General features: G+C 38.4%; 2 protein-coding genes across 5 annotated transcripts in view; one reads left to right on the forward strand and one right to left on the reverse strand.

Moving 5' to 3' along the window:
- CMSS1 (cms1 ribosomal small subunit homolog) overlaps positions 1 to 16,247 on the reverse strand; it is a 243,125-nt gene that overhangs the window by 165,834 nt on the left and 61,044 nt on the right. The window lies entirely within an intron of this gene.
- Positions 1 to 16,247, forward strand: part of FILIP1L (filamin A interacting protein 1 like) — a 208,872-nt gene that overhangs the window by 134,589 nt on the left and 58,036 nt on the right. For both annotated transcript variants that reach the window (XM_051608058.1, XM_051608060.1), the window contains one exon: positions 2,436 to 2,614. In XM_051608058.1, the coding sequence (XP_051464018.1) occupies positions 2,436 to 2,614 (179 nt within the window). The remainder of the gene's footprint in view (positions 1 to 2,435; positions 2,615 to 16,247) is intronic.

Genomic DNA, 16,247 nt, shown 5'->3' on the forward strand with positions numbered 1-16,247 from the left:
CCACCAATAAAGTTAACAATGATGTACAAGAAACATAAATCTAAAAAGCTTACAAAGAAGCTGAGGTAAGCAAGGGGAGACTTGGAAGCCCATGTAGAAATTGAGGAAGTTCTCACTCACTCAAGAAACTCATGTTTAGGCATTCCAGCTCAGGAGAAGATAATTAATCATACTCCTTGGAATTAAACTGTCCAAAATAAGCAGTGGTCCTAAGAATCTGAAGCCTCAGTGTTTCTTCTGACACATGAAATTCCTTGTGAGGGAAATGCTGGAGACCCAGAACCAGCATTGCTTTCCACATTGCCCATTTGTGAATACTTTCCTATTAATAGAATAAAGCACTGCAACACAGCTTGACTTACTAGAACAGACTGTGGTTAAAAAGAGTCACTGGGCTTTGAGCTTTAAATTTCTCTATTCCAAAAGGGATACGAGGATTCCTGTGTTGACTTGATGAAGGAGGCAGTCTCCACAGGTGAAGAGGAATGAGCAGGGAACAAAGATGCCCACTAATATAGACTTTTCCCAGGTCTTCAGCTGGCCTTCAGTGAATGCTCCTCAAGCTTCAGCTAGATCAGTAATGCCTAAGGAGGAAAACTTCTGGTTTCATACACATACACTTGAATAACTCAGTGTTGTGGTTCCTTGTGTCTCTCCTGCCTGGCTTGCCAATAATGTCATGGTCTGGGACAACACAACAGCAAAGGAACAGCCCCATGGCTCCTCACTCAACTACCCCCCGCCACACACACTATATGGGATAAGGAGGACAAAGCTCATGGGTTGAGACAAAGGACAAGGAGGGTTCTTCACCAATTAAGGTCCCGGGCAAAACAGACTCAACTTGGGGAAAAAAATAATAATAATTTAATTTCACACTAATCAAACACACACAGGACACAGACAACACACAGAGCAGGACTTGCATATGTTACCCCACCCCTCCCTTCTTCCCAGGCCCAAATCACTTTGTTCCCGGTTTCTCTCCCTCCTTCCCCCCAGCGGCACAGGGGGACAGGGGATGGGGTTTAGAGTCAGTTCACAGGCTGGTGGCTCTTGCTGCTCCTTGCTCCTCAGGAAGAAGGATTCCTTCCCTGAAAGGAAGGAAGAAGGAAGTCCTTCCCTGCTTCCCCACGGGGTCCCTCACATGGGAGAGAGTCCTCCATGAACCTCTCCTTCTTGAGTCCTTCCCACGAGGTCCAGAGCTGCTCCAGCCTGGGCTTCTCACAGAGTCACAGGCTCCTTCAGGAACAGCCACCTCCCCTGGCACCAGGGTCTTCCAAAGCTGCACAATCAGAGTCCGCTGGCAGCAAATCCTCTGGCTGCAAAATCCAAGTCCACTGGCCAAGTTCACCTCTCCTGGTGCCTTCAGGGAATGTTCCACCACATTCCTATTGTCCACACACCTATTGTCCCTCTAATGGCTCTTTGGCTGGGTTTGGAGCAGGGGGAGCTTCTCATCTTCTTACAGGAGCCACTCCTGTGACCCTTCCGCCGCTACCAAAAAACCCACCAAACCAGAACTCAGTCACATAAAGAACTCAAAATTATGACAGAATTCTCAGAAAGATAGCTTTATCTTAGTCTGTGAAAATAATTTTAACAGCGTAACTCCAGTGAACAGTTATGCCAATACTTTTGTTTTTAGAAAAACCTAGAACTATTGCTGAAGCCAAAAACAAATTATTTAAATTAAAATATCACTATATAATAATATTTAGAAGCTCAGCAGAAATCCTTGGGGAAGAAGAGGGAATCTGATGTTCAAAATGTGCTATAAAGGTGCCATCTGCAAGGTACTCCTTTACAATGTCTAACATTTGAGGAACAAAACAGGAAATGCTACTTTTTAATAAAAATACTTAGAACCATTTCAAAGTTTAGTGCTTAGCTCTTCCAGAAACCCAGAGCCATGCTCAAAGGAAGCACAGGAGACAGGATTGCCTTTCACTCTTGTTTTTATCACACATTTACTGTGAAATCTGAGGAAAACTGCTTTTTGATCTACCTGTCTACCTTATAAAGATAACTCAATGCTCTTATTTCCTATGCAGCTACAAATGAGGCAGCTATTTCTATTCAACCAAAAGTCAGTCTACTTCTGTGTGAAGCAAAGGCTTCTTCTGCCAAGACATCTGTTTCTCTACCATAATGATCAATGAGAAAACCACAGCCCTGGGAACACTAACTGCTAATTAGTAGCTGTTTAGGATTGGTCATGGCAGGAAGAGGAACAGGAGGCAACTAAGGGTCCTGCAAAACCATACCTTAACCTATTTTTCTATTTTGTCAGATTTCATCTGACAGAACTAAATAACCCTTTCAAAACAGACACCAAAGGATCTGTCCATTAGGCTATTAAATGCATTTTATATTATTAAGCCTTTCAAAATCTTTCATTAATGAAAGCCTGAGTTTTTGGCATTTTTTTGCAGCTTGATAAAGTTATAGAGAAACAGAAAGAAACTCACAGAAGAATGCTGGAGCAACTTCTAATGGTAGAAAAATCACACAGACAGACACTGTATGAACTAGAAGAAGAGAAGAGGAAGCACAGCAAATACATGGAAAAAAGCGATGAGTTCACAAATGTACTGGAACAAGAACGTGAAAGGTAAGGTTACTAAGAAATACCTAGAATTTAACCTTCTTATTCTGCATCTGCTATAAGTCAGAAATATTTGCAGAGTTGTATTTTGAGACGTCAGCTGTGGAAACATGACTAATTATTCCTAAGTTAACAGTAGTGCCTCCATCACCATCAGCAGGTGAGGTAGGTCAAATGGTTCACAGATTCTTCAGCACTGTGGCAGGAAGACAGGTATGTTACACTACAGAGAATACAGGGAGACACACTAATGTGTAAAGTCACAGCAGGTGAACCCTTCCATCACATTTAAGATGCTCAGTGTACACTACAGTAGGTAAGTAACAGAATATTAAATCAGACACACAACCTCTGGTGGCAGAAGAAAAAGACATGATGAAAATAGAAAGGTGGTTGGACAGACCACAGAAACAGAGAGGAAGCAGAGACAGAGGATAATGTACAGAAAGCTTTGAAATTAAGAACGTCATAAAGTTCAGGTATCAGGAGTGGCACAAAACCCATAAATCCAACTTTAAGTGCAACCTAAAAATGCCACACGGTGTGAGGGTTTCAATATCAATTCTCAGAAGACAGACAGAATTTAATGTCATTTACTGTCTTTAAAAAAGCCATTTTAAACTGTGGCTTCTATTAATCTGCACTTAGGATGAACACATACTAAAGAAAAAAAACTATCTAAAAACATTTCCTATTCCCTGGATAGCTACTCCAGAAGATAGGAGAATATTGTGTCTGTTTCCTTTTGCTTAGGAACAGCTTCCAGATGGAAATATTTGGGTGTGAGAATGTCGAGCCTACTCTAAACTCACAGCATGCATAGATAATTCTTCCTCTGCTTTGCCTGTGTAACATCATGTTCCATGTATTTTGGCAGCGTTCACGCTCCGAACTACACCTCTCTCCTGCAGGTCTATCTAACATAGCACATATGCTTCCTATGGAGTACACAGCCATATTTATGGATTGCAATTAAAACACCTAAGGAAAAAACCCTTTGCTTCTCAGAAAATGTATACCGGATGCAGGCAAGCGCAGGCACACAAAGAAAAGCACATACAAAGTCCCCTCACAAGGCACAGAACTGACTTTTTTTCTCCAAGAACTGGTTTTTGTGAAACATCGTCGTATCAGGACCAAAACTTGAGATGAATGGAAGCTTTTATCTCTGCTGTCTTTTTCTCAAGAAGTATGAGACACTCATCTCCTAGAGACAGAGCTAAACAACTACAACTACAGTTGCTAAAAGTGGTAAAATGTTACATCAGACACATGTTGCTCACACAGCGTGAAAAGCTGCACAGAAGGAAAGCCTAAGCATCAGAGTCTTTGTAGGTTTTTTTTCCTTGTGAAAACAGCGTAGACAGGGGATTAAAGCTCTTTTCCCTGCCCCTCCTCCGTATTCCCCCCAAGAAGACTATAAAACACCAGTATTATCTGCAACATCCAGTCTATCTGCCTGGAAAAGGGGGGGAATAGGAGAGGGCCAGGCAGGGGAATACTGAGATGTCTAATGAAACCTTAGAGGATATAATAATAGATTTCAGATTAAGTCTCAATTTTCGTATTTTCTTTGGAGGACGTATTTTATGTGGAAAACCTTAAGGGGGTGTGATGTCACATGTTGAGCAGATTCCAAAATGTTTGCCAAGCAATGTCGCCATCAAGATCTCCAGTCAACTGCCTGCCATAACAAAAAAAGCAAAAAAACCCAGCCGAAAAAACCACCTACCAACAAAAAAGCTCACAACCAAAAACCATTCAGCACGTTAAAGTACAGCTTTCTTTCTACGTTAGCCTGCCTGAATCAACATTCAGATTACAGACCCATACACAGCAAAGTGAACTCTTCTTCCATTTCACAAAACTCATTCCAATCTAAAATTTTCTCAGGATGTGAATTTTGCATTTAGATTAAGTAGAACTCTGAAAAGTTTCATACATAAAGCAGTGACAAATTTTTGTTCCTCCCCTCAATTCAAGTAAAAAAATAAATTAATCAGAAAAGCATTCATAGATGAACTACTTCTTTTTTCAGCCATAAGCAATACCCTCTTCCAAGTGTGGAAGGGTATAAAAAATTCCTAACAGTATTTCAGTTTCTAAGCAAAATCTGAAGTTCCATTCAATTAGTGAAAAAAGTGTCTTGCTTTCATCAAAGAGCAATGCCACAGATGCTAATGATATCCTTGAAGAGCATAGAATGCATGCAAGACAATCAAGGTACATGATTAACATGATTATGTGGTTAAAATAATAATAAAAAAAAAATATTATGAGACAGTGATGCTCAAGCACTGAAAACTACTCTTGACAGCAAGAATAAAGAAATTATCGGTCAATTCCAACTTTTACATATCACAGAATCACAGAATGTTAGGCATTGGAAGGGACCTCTGAAGATCATTGAGTCCAACCCCCCTGCCAGAGCAGGACCAAAAAACCCAAATACAACTAGGGCAGATCACTCAAAAAGCGATCCTGAAGGTGTCCAGAGAAGGAGACTCACAGTCTCTCCGGGGAGCCTGTTCCAGTGCTCTGCAACCCTCACAGTAAAAAGTTCTTCCATATGACTGACCTTATTTTCAAGTAAGGCAGAGAGAAAGCATCTCCTTGTTCTTACGTATGTGCTCAAGAAGTAGAGAACTGAACAATTCTTAAATAAAAAAATTAATGACAAACTAATTCATCAGACAATCATGTTTTACAAAAACTATGCAAGCCTCCATCACTAGGGCCTTTCTGCTGCCTTACTATCTCTGTACAAGACATTTCTCATTAGAAGAGTTAGAAAACATGTTTGGATCATGCAAAACATTAGCAGTCTTCACTGAGTCCATTAAAACCCTTCACCTTAATTAATATAAGAACCCCTTTGACTCCACAGCAAGACAACAAGGTTAAGTTTGGCCTCAGCAGTTGTACATTATCAGATGTGGGAGTTTAAACTTATGACAGGACTAGTGACAGCTTTCTAAATGTGAGAACTGGTTAGTGTTTAATGTTAACTCTTTAGGCATTTTAAGCATTTTTCTTGTTGCCAGCCAAACATAATCCTTCATAGTCCTACTGCAGCTAAGAGGCAAAGATTAGTCTTCCAAACTGAAAAGTCTCAACATCTACATTCACCACTAGAAGAATGATAAAATCATGCTACTATCAGTATTTTTATTAATCTTCAGTTACACACACTTTTAAAGCATGTAGCCACTGACCAGCCCCTATCAGATAAGGAACAGTTTTCTGGAGAAAGAGAGGCTGATGGGCAACAACTGGAGAGATCTTTCTTGCATTTCAACATGAATTGCACTCTGCATGTGCACAGACGAGACAGGAATACACAAAGACAAGCTACATGTCCATTACAATGTACTAGACAAAGTCTACTGGAGTCTAGAAGGGACAATGTTTTTGTACCGCTGAAGCTTAAAGAAACAGCAGCCCCTAAACTCACAGGAATGTGAAAGAACTCCAGAAGTTAGATACAGAGACTACTGGGTGCTGAAGCTACTGAAGAACGGTAGCATAAAAGCCACTGAGCTTGTTTAGAGGCTCTTGCGTATGACGGGTTTGGGGGATGAAGGGCAGGATCAAGAAGTAGAAAGAATACTTAGATTCAAATGCAGGTTCCACTGTATTTTCCCTGAGGATAAACCTACTTATCCAAATACATTTATCCACATTCTGTATTTTTGTAGTACAACAAAATAATAAAATCTGCCATTTTTGAAAACATTTTACCAAGCTAAAACACATTCTACACGCACACAAGTATGTGTTTATATATTACTCTCCACTCCCCAAAAAAGCAAAACACCAAACCAACAATGGAAGAATACAATGATTAGCACTACAACAGCCCCTTTCCTCTGCAAATCTCAAGGAGTTTTAAGTATTACACAAAAACAATTATTACCCATTTTCTGAACACTAAAAGGAAATGGGAGATGTAAGTTGAAGATACCAGTCACAGTCACCATTTAAAAAAGTGAATACTCAATAGAACAGAAAAAAATAGCAGTTTGCTAATAAGCAATGCAAATAGATTTTTAAAGGCAGTTATGATAAATGTTGCTCACAGGAATTAAAATATTAGCATAAAACTCTGCAGGTGGTATAGCAGCAATAAATAAGATCTTTAGTGTAAGGATCATCTGCTAAGATGAAGGGTTCTTTTCTACAGAGAGAAAAGCCATGTTTTTTGCTTTAGCCCAGAATTCACACTCACAAAGGTCACATAGAGAACACAGTCCAAAGAAGAAGAAAACACTACTGTTTACATACAAGATAAACCTAACATTTCCTAAAAGGAAACTTACTCCTTATGCTCTAAGCAAATGAAAAACCCTGAGCCAACCAACCAAACTCCACTGTATCAGACATTTCTTCTTAAAACATGAAGTAAAGGGCATTTTCAGTGTTAAGATAAAAGTTATTATACTGATACGAGGAAATCAGGATTCCCTGAGCATAAAAAAATGGAACTTGATCTGCAAACATCTCATGACTGTAGTCTTATCTAACAAAACACCATAAAACACGGTGCTTGTTGCTCCAACTGCTGTCCCCCTCAAGGTTACTAAGTTAATATGATGTCTTGTTGAGTGATACAGGCTAGAAGAGTTCGCTAGAGGTCTTCAGCACAACCTGCTGAGTGCAGGGCTAACTTCACAGTCAGATCAGGTTGCTCAGACCCTGTCCAGCTGACTGTTGAAGATCTCCAAGGGACAGTCTTTTGCTGTTGCCTGGGCTCCTGACATAGTCTTTGTCATCCTCACCAGGAGACCCTTTCCCTCAGTTTCATTGTAGGCATAATTCTGGTCTGGCATCTCTCCCATGTTCAACTAAAACTGCTCTCGTTAAAGGCTAAGGAACTTTTCTTCTGGCAAACCTCTGAACCTAATCCATCTTCACTGTCTCTGATCTTTTGGCTGCCTTGGACTCAAATGAAATTTCAGCACTTCCATGCCATATTACACACAGTTTCTGTGACTCCAGCTGGACTAATTTCTCTAAATGTTTCCACAGTGTACTCTGAGTTGTGAACTCCTCATTGTGCATCTGCTACTCTGCCCATAGGACTTTGCAGGTCTTATTCTTTTGGTCCTCTCTTTATCCATGCACACTCTGTTCTTCCCACAGAAACTCAGAGACAGCCATCATCTCTATGCTGATGACTCCAGTCTACTCTAACCATGACCCCAACAACAAATCTCACCATTTGTGAGCAACCTGCCATCATCCCCAACTCCACAAGACTAGAAGGGAACTCAGCCTTTCCCCTAGCTTCATCCTTAAGATTCTCTAATACCTCAGTTCTTAAAACTGGGGTAACCAAGTTATACTGTTTGTCACTCAGCCTGTGATAACCAGGCACAATTTCCACCTAAGCCTTTCTACGTTAAAGTCTCACAAATTCTTCTTCATAGAAACTCCAAGAAAATTAAAAAATAAAAATTTTTAAAAAGCAACAAAACAAATCAAGCAAGTAAACAAAAATGGAAAACAAAACAAACAACAAACAAAAACCAACAAAAAAAACCACAAAACAAAAAAACAACAAACAAAAAAAATGCAACAAATAAGCCAAACATATCTTTTCTGCCCATCCAAATAACTCAGTCCTTCTCCAGGATCTCACTTGAAAAATATTTTTATCATTTCCACATAAGCTGTTTCACTCCTCTGTGTTTGTTCACTGGAGGCACACTCATGACTGCATTAGGGCTATGTGTTTCCTCCTGTGTACCCTTTAACTTCCTTGTGTACACTCTTACCTTCTCATACGACGTTAACACATGGACTAAACATCACCTTAAAAATATACCAAAATTAAATCATATTATGTTATAATACTGCTCAGGTATTGAGTAGGTAGAAAACATGACTTCATAAAACTGAACACTCTAGGTTGCATGGATTGGTTGTTTTATACTTAAAGTGTCAGACAAAAGCAATTGCTACACACAGTAGGTCAAGCCACCAATGCTTGAAAACCAGGACAGGGCACCAAGGAGAGAAGGAAACATCTCAGCTAAAAGGTGAAGTGTTTTAGTATGTTGACAGCATAACACTGCTGTATTTCAATTCTGACACCTTCACACATTTGGAATAAAAATATTTCAGAGCATGCCCAATTCTGAAAATTCAATATTCTGTAACAGCAAATATAATTAATATTTGCTGGTTTTCTTAATGAAGCCAATTAAATATTATAAGAAGCAGGAACTTATCTCTACAGAAAGCTACAGTAAAAATAAACACTGTCGGCTTATTTATTCTACATGAGTTACCAGCAGTTTTTAATTTCATGCACACTGAACTATTGTTGTAGATTGCATTGTACTCAAATGCAATCATTTCCTTTTAGCTTTCTGGCAATGAGTTATGTATATTACATATGCCTGAGACTATGTCTTGCAAGTTGTGAAATGGATGCCAGATCTCTGTACATTTGACCTTTTTCATGGGTATCTAGTGTTCTGAAGGTGAAAAAGAGAGACCCACCACAAGCAAAACATTAGCTTTCTTACTCTGCGTTACACCCCAATGGGACAGTCCCACTAATAACACCACTGAGGCACTAAGACAGAATCAAGGAAGTGATGTATACAGATTAATGACCTCACGCTTGTACGTGAAAAACTATGCACCATTGCACTACATAACTTTCAACAGATGTTGTGAAATCAAAATGCTTGTCAAAATTCAAGGATTCAAAAATCTTTACAGAAGTTTCTGTGCGTGATGGAAGGTTGCAATACTTGACCTTGAAGAAAAAAAATATCTACAATAACAAAGGGATTTTTTAAACGCCAAATTGTCAAACAAGGTCACATTATGTTTATTCAAAGCAAAAATTAAGAATAAATAAAAACTGAAACAGGGCTTTCAACTCTGTGTTAATACAGCTGAGAAACTTTCTAGATCCATGGTGCAACTCTAAATTATTCAACCTACTGTAATCAGCAAGCAAATTCAAGACCTAGGTGGCAACCATTTCTCACACAACTCCACTGACACTGGTGGAATGACAAGAAAGAAGCGAGTCTCACATTTAATTTCACTAAATTCTTAGCACGTAACATGTCTGTTCACCGCTTCAGGTACACTGTCATGACTACCAGCTGATCCTACCATTGTATACTTTGAGGCCAGGGAGGACACAGTGAAAACCTTTAGTCAAACAATGTTCTACACTGCTACCCTCTCATCTCTCATGAGTGGTGAAAGTGACTGTGGTTGACATAAGACCTCCCTGCAAAAGGATGAAAATCCTTCTGAAAGGGATGATCATGGAAAACCAGCCTGGTGGTAGCTCTGGTCAGCACTTTTAACCCTAGAGTCAGAGCTCAAAGATGATCCTTCTAAGCTGGCAAGTCACAGAATATTTATGGCTCTTCTAAATCAACACCAACTCCATATACTCTCTTTGGAACCTAATTAGTGACCAGCCCGGACAATGAAGCACTGGCCAAATATGCTCATGGTGAGGCACTGCCCTCAGTAACGGGGCAGTGACTGTATTCACCAATTTACATTTCCAAATAAGACTGAGTGCACTGCTCCATGTGCAATACAGCATAACTAGTCTAACCATGACCAACAATAGCAGTGGATGACTGCAACAAGACCTGTGACCAAAAAAAGACACGGTACACTTCTGATTCATTTCAGGGTGGGGCTGGGAGAGAGGGAGAAATTGGCACAGGATTTTGTAGCTGAAGTTTGAAAACAGAACACACAACATCAGACAGAGAACTATAAATTGTTCTCTGAGATAGAAAGTTTGACACTATCGTAACCTTCCAGAACAAATGATTGCTATGGGAAAAGTTATTCTCCTGGTCAAGTGTGGAGGAGGAGGAGAAGTCTCAATGAAGTTAAGATATTTCTTGTGACAGAAAAATTTAAGGGACTTACAAGTGCTATAAATAGTTTCATATCTTAAGAACAGGCAAGAGAAAAATGGCCATGAGAACTGAGAGTGCAGGTCACACATCATTTACCAAGCCCTGCAGTCTAAACTCATAACCAAGTTTCCCATGGCATACTATGAGCTTCAATCCATTTATGCCCAGCTACAAAATGTCTGAGCATTATATACACATATGAAAGAGGAGGCTGAAGCAGTTTAAGAAAAATGCTACAACCCTAGTCTCTGTGCTAAGACAGTAATTTTAAACAAAGCATAAACACAAAAATCAGTAGCAGTAAACCTGTTGGGAACAAAGATTACTGGAAAAAATAAACACCAAAATCTTCTTCCACAATAACTTTGATTTTCATATAAGTATATTATTTTTTTTTCTTTCTTAAGCCACGAATGCCCACTGTAAAACTTTTCAGGAAAACACCACAGACTTGCACAAGTTAACACATAACCTACTTAGTGTATGAAGACCGAAAGTGTAAACCTTTAAGGAATTCTGTTCAGCACTTGAACCTTTCTGCTAAGAAGACTCGGAAAACAGCCACAGAGTACGTATAGTTTCCAAAATAAACTAAAAGGTCAGGAGGGACATAAGAACTTATGCTTTTACAATTTCTCTTTCAGACTGCTATATGAGAGGGGGAGTCAACAGGATGAGTGGATGGCTCAGAGTAGGAAATGGCAGTGATTGGAAGTAGATACAAAAAAAAACATTAGATCATCTAGTCTCATCCCTGACAACAGAGGGTTGTTCTCCAAGCGTACTGTTGATAATTTCTCTTTTCATTATAAATGTCCAAAGTACAGAAAGGTCTCAATCCTTGTAGAACTGCTCTATTAAATCTGCATTGTAATAAATGATTTTTTTTTTTTCTATTCATTCAATAATACATTAGCTGTAAAACCCAAGACATCAGCCCCTGGGAGGCAAGAATTCTAGGTACTCCAAGGACCAAGCAGGTAGAGAGACTTAACCAGTCCACTTCACCCTCCCACAGAAAAGTTTGTGCTGGGGAACACACCTGGTAAAAGCTAGAAGTTGTACAGTCATACTGACTACAGAAGGCTACAGCTATAAAAGCTATCAAACCATCAGTTGATCGTCAACAACATCTCATTTTCAAGCAGAAAAAAACCCAAAACCAACAGTTGTGATCAGACTACTGAAAGGGAAGAGGGGAAGTATTTTGTCATGAACAAGTTGTACTGTTCCCCCAAAATAGGAAATTAAAAGTGCCAAAGGGACAATAACACTGAAAATACCCAGGCAGCTAACTGATTTACAGCTGCCAAATTTGGCCTAGCATCAGTTACCTTTTCCCAGACAATACGCAAGATAAGGGAATCTCACTGAATCCAGAAACATGGCTGTTTTCAAATGTGCACGGGAGCTTGACAAGATATACCTTGCATATGTCTCTTTTCATTCTCTGCTCAAGATAATCCTAGGAGCTTCAACAGACATAGTATCAGGTTATGGCACTGCAAAAGAAAAATCACTAAAACTGCTCTTTGGAACAATACCTTATTTACTTCCTTGTCAATATCTTTCAAGTTACACATTTTGCTTAAAATTATGACAGCTGATTAAAAATGTGCAACTTGAACAGAGCTCTTAACTTTTAAAACCGTGCCTCTTGTATATTACTGGGAAATTCTTTAGCCTCAGCACTTTGATTCACAGTATCTTAAATTCACTGATGCCACACAGACAATATCAGGGTATAGATTTAAAAAGACTGGCTTTCTTGAACTATCCTTCAATTTCAGTCAATCATAATTGCTACTATCTCACTTGCACTTCTTACATGCTATGCTAGTCTCCTTCCTCTTTCATAACCTGGGAAAAATTCTGAATGAAACCAGACAGTCCTGTGGAAAGGGAAACAAAACCTAGCAGAAATTGAGACTGTGCACCTGCCCTTCAATTTGATTTGTATGGTAAGAATTATAGGTTTATTAGAAAATCCTGAGCACTTTAAACCTTCTCCTGATGTATAAATTTATGACTACTAAGATGACTTTTAGGAACTTTCAGATTCTACAATTTGCATTTAAGGCTTCAGAAAATGTGGACATGGTTTACTCAGATGTTTAGACAAGATTTCCCATGTTTCTTTTTTGAAAATTTTATCTTGCATCCAACTGGGGAACTGAGAAACAAGACACGCTCCCTGAAATCCCCAAATTCTCCCTTTTTTTCAAGAGTTTGCCAGCAAAACTCTGGATATATTTGCATTCTCTCAGACATGAGAATGAGTCAGGCTGTCCCTAACTAGCCTTTTAAAAAGGAAATTGATAAGTTTGATATTTGGATAAACATGCTCACTGGATAGTTACTTAACTTTTTATATCTCTTTAAGTTTGCTGTAAACCTTCAAAATCCTTGTAGACTACTATAGCCAATAAAAACTATAGATTATAAATAAACTTAATGAAAACCACTATATTAAAACTCAAAGGACCTTGTAAACATGCTCATCAAAGCTTCACCATTGTAATATAGCACCACATCCATAAATCTATGTTATTAATTGCTATTCATCCACAACTTATTGAAATATCAGCCCTATACAGACCATCCTTGGTTCAGAATCGAGTTTTCTCATGGTCTCTGAACACAATGTAACAGCCAGTACTGTAGTCCAGACTGAATGAGCAACAGCTAAACCCAGAGTTTACGCAGTTCAACACTCCTGAAAAGACAGTGAAGACTACTGTTATAATCTGTATGTGGTTTAGGTCTCCCTGAGAGTAGTATTTGGCCTAGCAATAAGAAATGGTTGAAATATACAGTACTGAACTTGTAGAAGAGTAGAAATACTGAGCTGATTTAGTTTCCTGAACCCTCAGTTAACCAAAGGGTAAGGACATTTTAAACACCATTTTGGAAAGCATCATTTCTTGCAATAGTGAACATCCAACAGCATAGTGTGCAACTCTGCAATAGAGTTTTATTAAACGAAGGTACCACACTGATTCAAGATCATCAGTGAAAAGAGGGCATTCAAAAGAACAAAGTTTTTACTGCTTTCATAAAATAAAACATTTATTTTACATTAATTACATATCAGGTTGTTTTCCATACATGCCTATAAACATTTACAAATGTTAAGATTAGTCTGGTCTAAATTTCTTGTCTGTAACCAATCTTAAAATTAAGCTAATTTCATAGCATTTGAGATTTCACTGCAAGCTTTTCACTAAGCGTGTAGTTTAATGCTTACATATGCAAAGATCTGAGTCTCAAAACATTATGCACAATCTTGGGTACTCTGATTACTAAATGCAAAGATGGTTGGTTATAATACCCAGAAGGCATCCAGAGCATTTCTTGGAGAAAACTGAGATGGAGCTGTTCATGATAAAAATAACAACACACAAAGGAATTTGCAAAGTGCTTAGAAACAAAATTAGCTTTTTAGCCACCTGACTACAGGACTGTCACCACAGCCACATCTTTGATATGGTGCTAGTCTCAAAGCACAGGTTCAGGCAGTAAAGTAGCACTTCAGAAAGTTATTGAGAAAATGATGCAGAAAGAAAGGATTCCGTTTTATTAGACTGTTGAAAACCTTTTGGAATTGGATGCACAAATTCCACCTAAAATACAACAAAATGGGCTGCTGATATTTAAGTTTAAAATTAAGATGAAGACTGTTTAAACTCAGCAGAAAGTTGGCGGGTGCAAAGGCATACACAATTCAGTATGACACATCAATCAGGGATGCAATCACTAAAACTCTGTATTCTTGGAAATAACGCATTAAAGTAGCTAATGAAGTTTGACAGGAAATAGCAAAGCTCTGTCTAACCAAACAGCTTTTCAGTAAAGCACAAATTTTTAGGTTTTTGTTTTGTTTTGTTTTGGGTTTTTGTTGGGTGGGGGTTTTTTGCGGGTTTTTTTTCGGGGGAGCAGGGAGGTTGGGTGGTTTTTTGTTGTTGCTTTTAAGGGGGGTTTGTTGGGTTTTTTTTCTTGTTTGTTTTTTTCCCCAAAAAGAGAACTATAGAACAAGGGTGCAAGGGCTCCTACTGAAATGCCCAAAATCCCACATAAAAACTACTCTAGTTTTAAATGTGACATGGATAGAATGTGCTCCCAAAAGTGCCTGAGAAGAACATTCAGAGGACTATGATTATACTACTGATAAAAGTATTTAAATCAGAATGAGAGAACTAACAATGCTGATGTAGGAGCTGTACAGCTGTAACAAAAAGAAGGGGAGCAGAAAAGTAGAGAGAGTTAAATAAGATAAATGTATTTAATTCTGTAAAGGTATATCCAGACTTTCTATTAATTGATGCTCATATATAAAGAGATAATCTCATATAAATGCTAAACTACTGACCTTCAATCCAAAATCATGACACTTACCACACAGTGATGAGAGGTAGAACAGGCAGAAATAAATGGACTCTGCCGTTATTTTTACATGCTGGATATAGGTTACACTAAAGTGTAACAGAAAATAACTATTTAAATACTTGAACTTTTTGTAAAGCGTCTAATAATAAATTTCAATATTAGGTGCAAGTTACGGGTTTTGTTCCTACTAGAGCCATGAACTAGTCCACACTGCAAATATTGAAAAGCAAGAGATCAGTAAGTTCTCAAATTCAACCTGTTTGGAGGAAAAGAAAAACAAAACAAAACAAAAACACCAGCATTTATATCTTGCTTTCAGTGGGATAAAGACATAAAACTAATAGAAAATAACTAAACCAAGCAACTAGGAGTGTAAATACCTTGAAGGAACCACAGAAACTATTTAACAACACTGACAAAGCAGATTCCATGTAAATGTGTATCAGCAATTCAAAAGCACTTCCTGAAGCCAACTAAGCAATTTAATAACAGATTAAAATAAATTAAGTAAAAAGGCATCCTAAAAGAGAAAATATATGCAAAGATAACATACAAGGAATAGAAATGCTAGTCTGATAAAAAACATCCATATAAAGTGGAAAGCTGCATCCTTCTCAAAGAGGAGAACACTGAATTGCTCTGGACACTCTTCTCATCTAAACACTGAGGCATAAAATTAATTACGTTAATTTGACACAACCTTAGTTCTTTTTAATTTATATTTTTCCCTGAATAACAGCATTGGATTCCACTGTGTGAGAAGTCAGAAGGTTTTATCATTAGAATCTCTTGATGGACAAAGAGTCTGTGAAGCCATCTGAAGTTGAACTGATAATAGAAATAGATTTAGATCAAATTTGTACAACAAAAAACAAGCTTACTAAGCAACTTACCAGGACTAAACAGTATTTACGTGTTCCAAAAGAATCGGCCTGACAAACTGATGAACTATTAGGCAATGGGTAACATCTTTTAAAACACCAGATAAATGGGCAGCAGCACTACTTTTTAACAAAAGATGCCAGGAATAACTCAAGCAGAATTCAAGATCAATTCATTTGATTCACCAACTAATTAGCAGAAACTATAGTAAAGAAGAGAACTGAGTTATATCAGGCAAACACAAAATACTCGAGCCAGCAGAGAGGAAAGTAGAAGCATGTGCCATATCTGCTCTCCTTCCTCATCTGTCCTTAAACTGGGTAATGCTTTGCCCTTCTATCCTCCCATTAATCCTGGTACCTGCACTGAAGCATGCCTGAGCTCCTAGCAATTCATTTACCCCTTTCCCAGCATGAGTATGTTTTTCGTGCACTTTGAAGTGCATGAAACTCTAGGTC

Source organism: Apus apus, chromosome 1 (genome assembly GCF_020740795.1).
Source record: "Apus apus isolate bApuApu2 chromosome 1, bApuApu2.pri.cur, whole genome shotgun sequence".
Lineage (NCBI taxonomy): Eukaryota > Metazoa > Chordata > Aves > Apodiformes > Apodidae > Apus > Apus apus.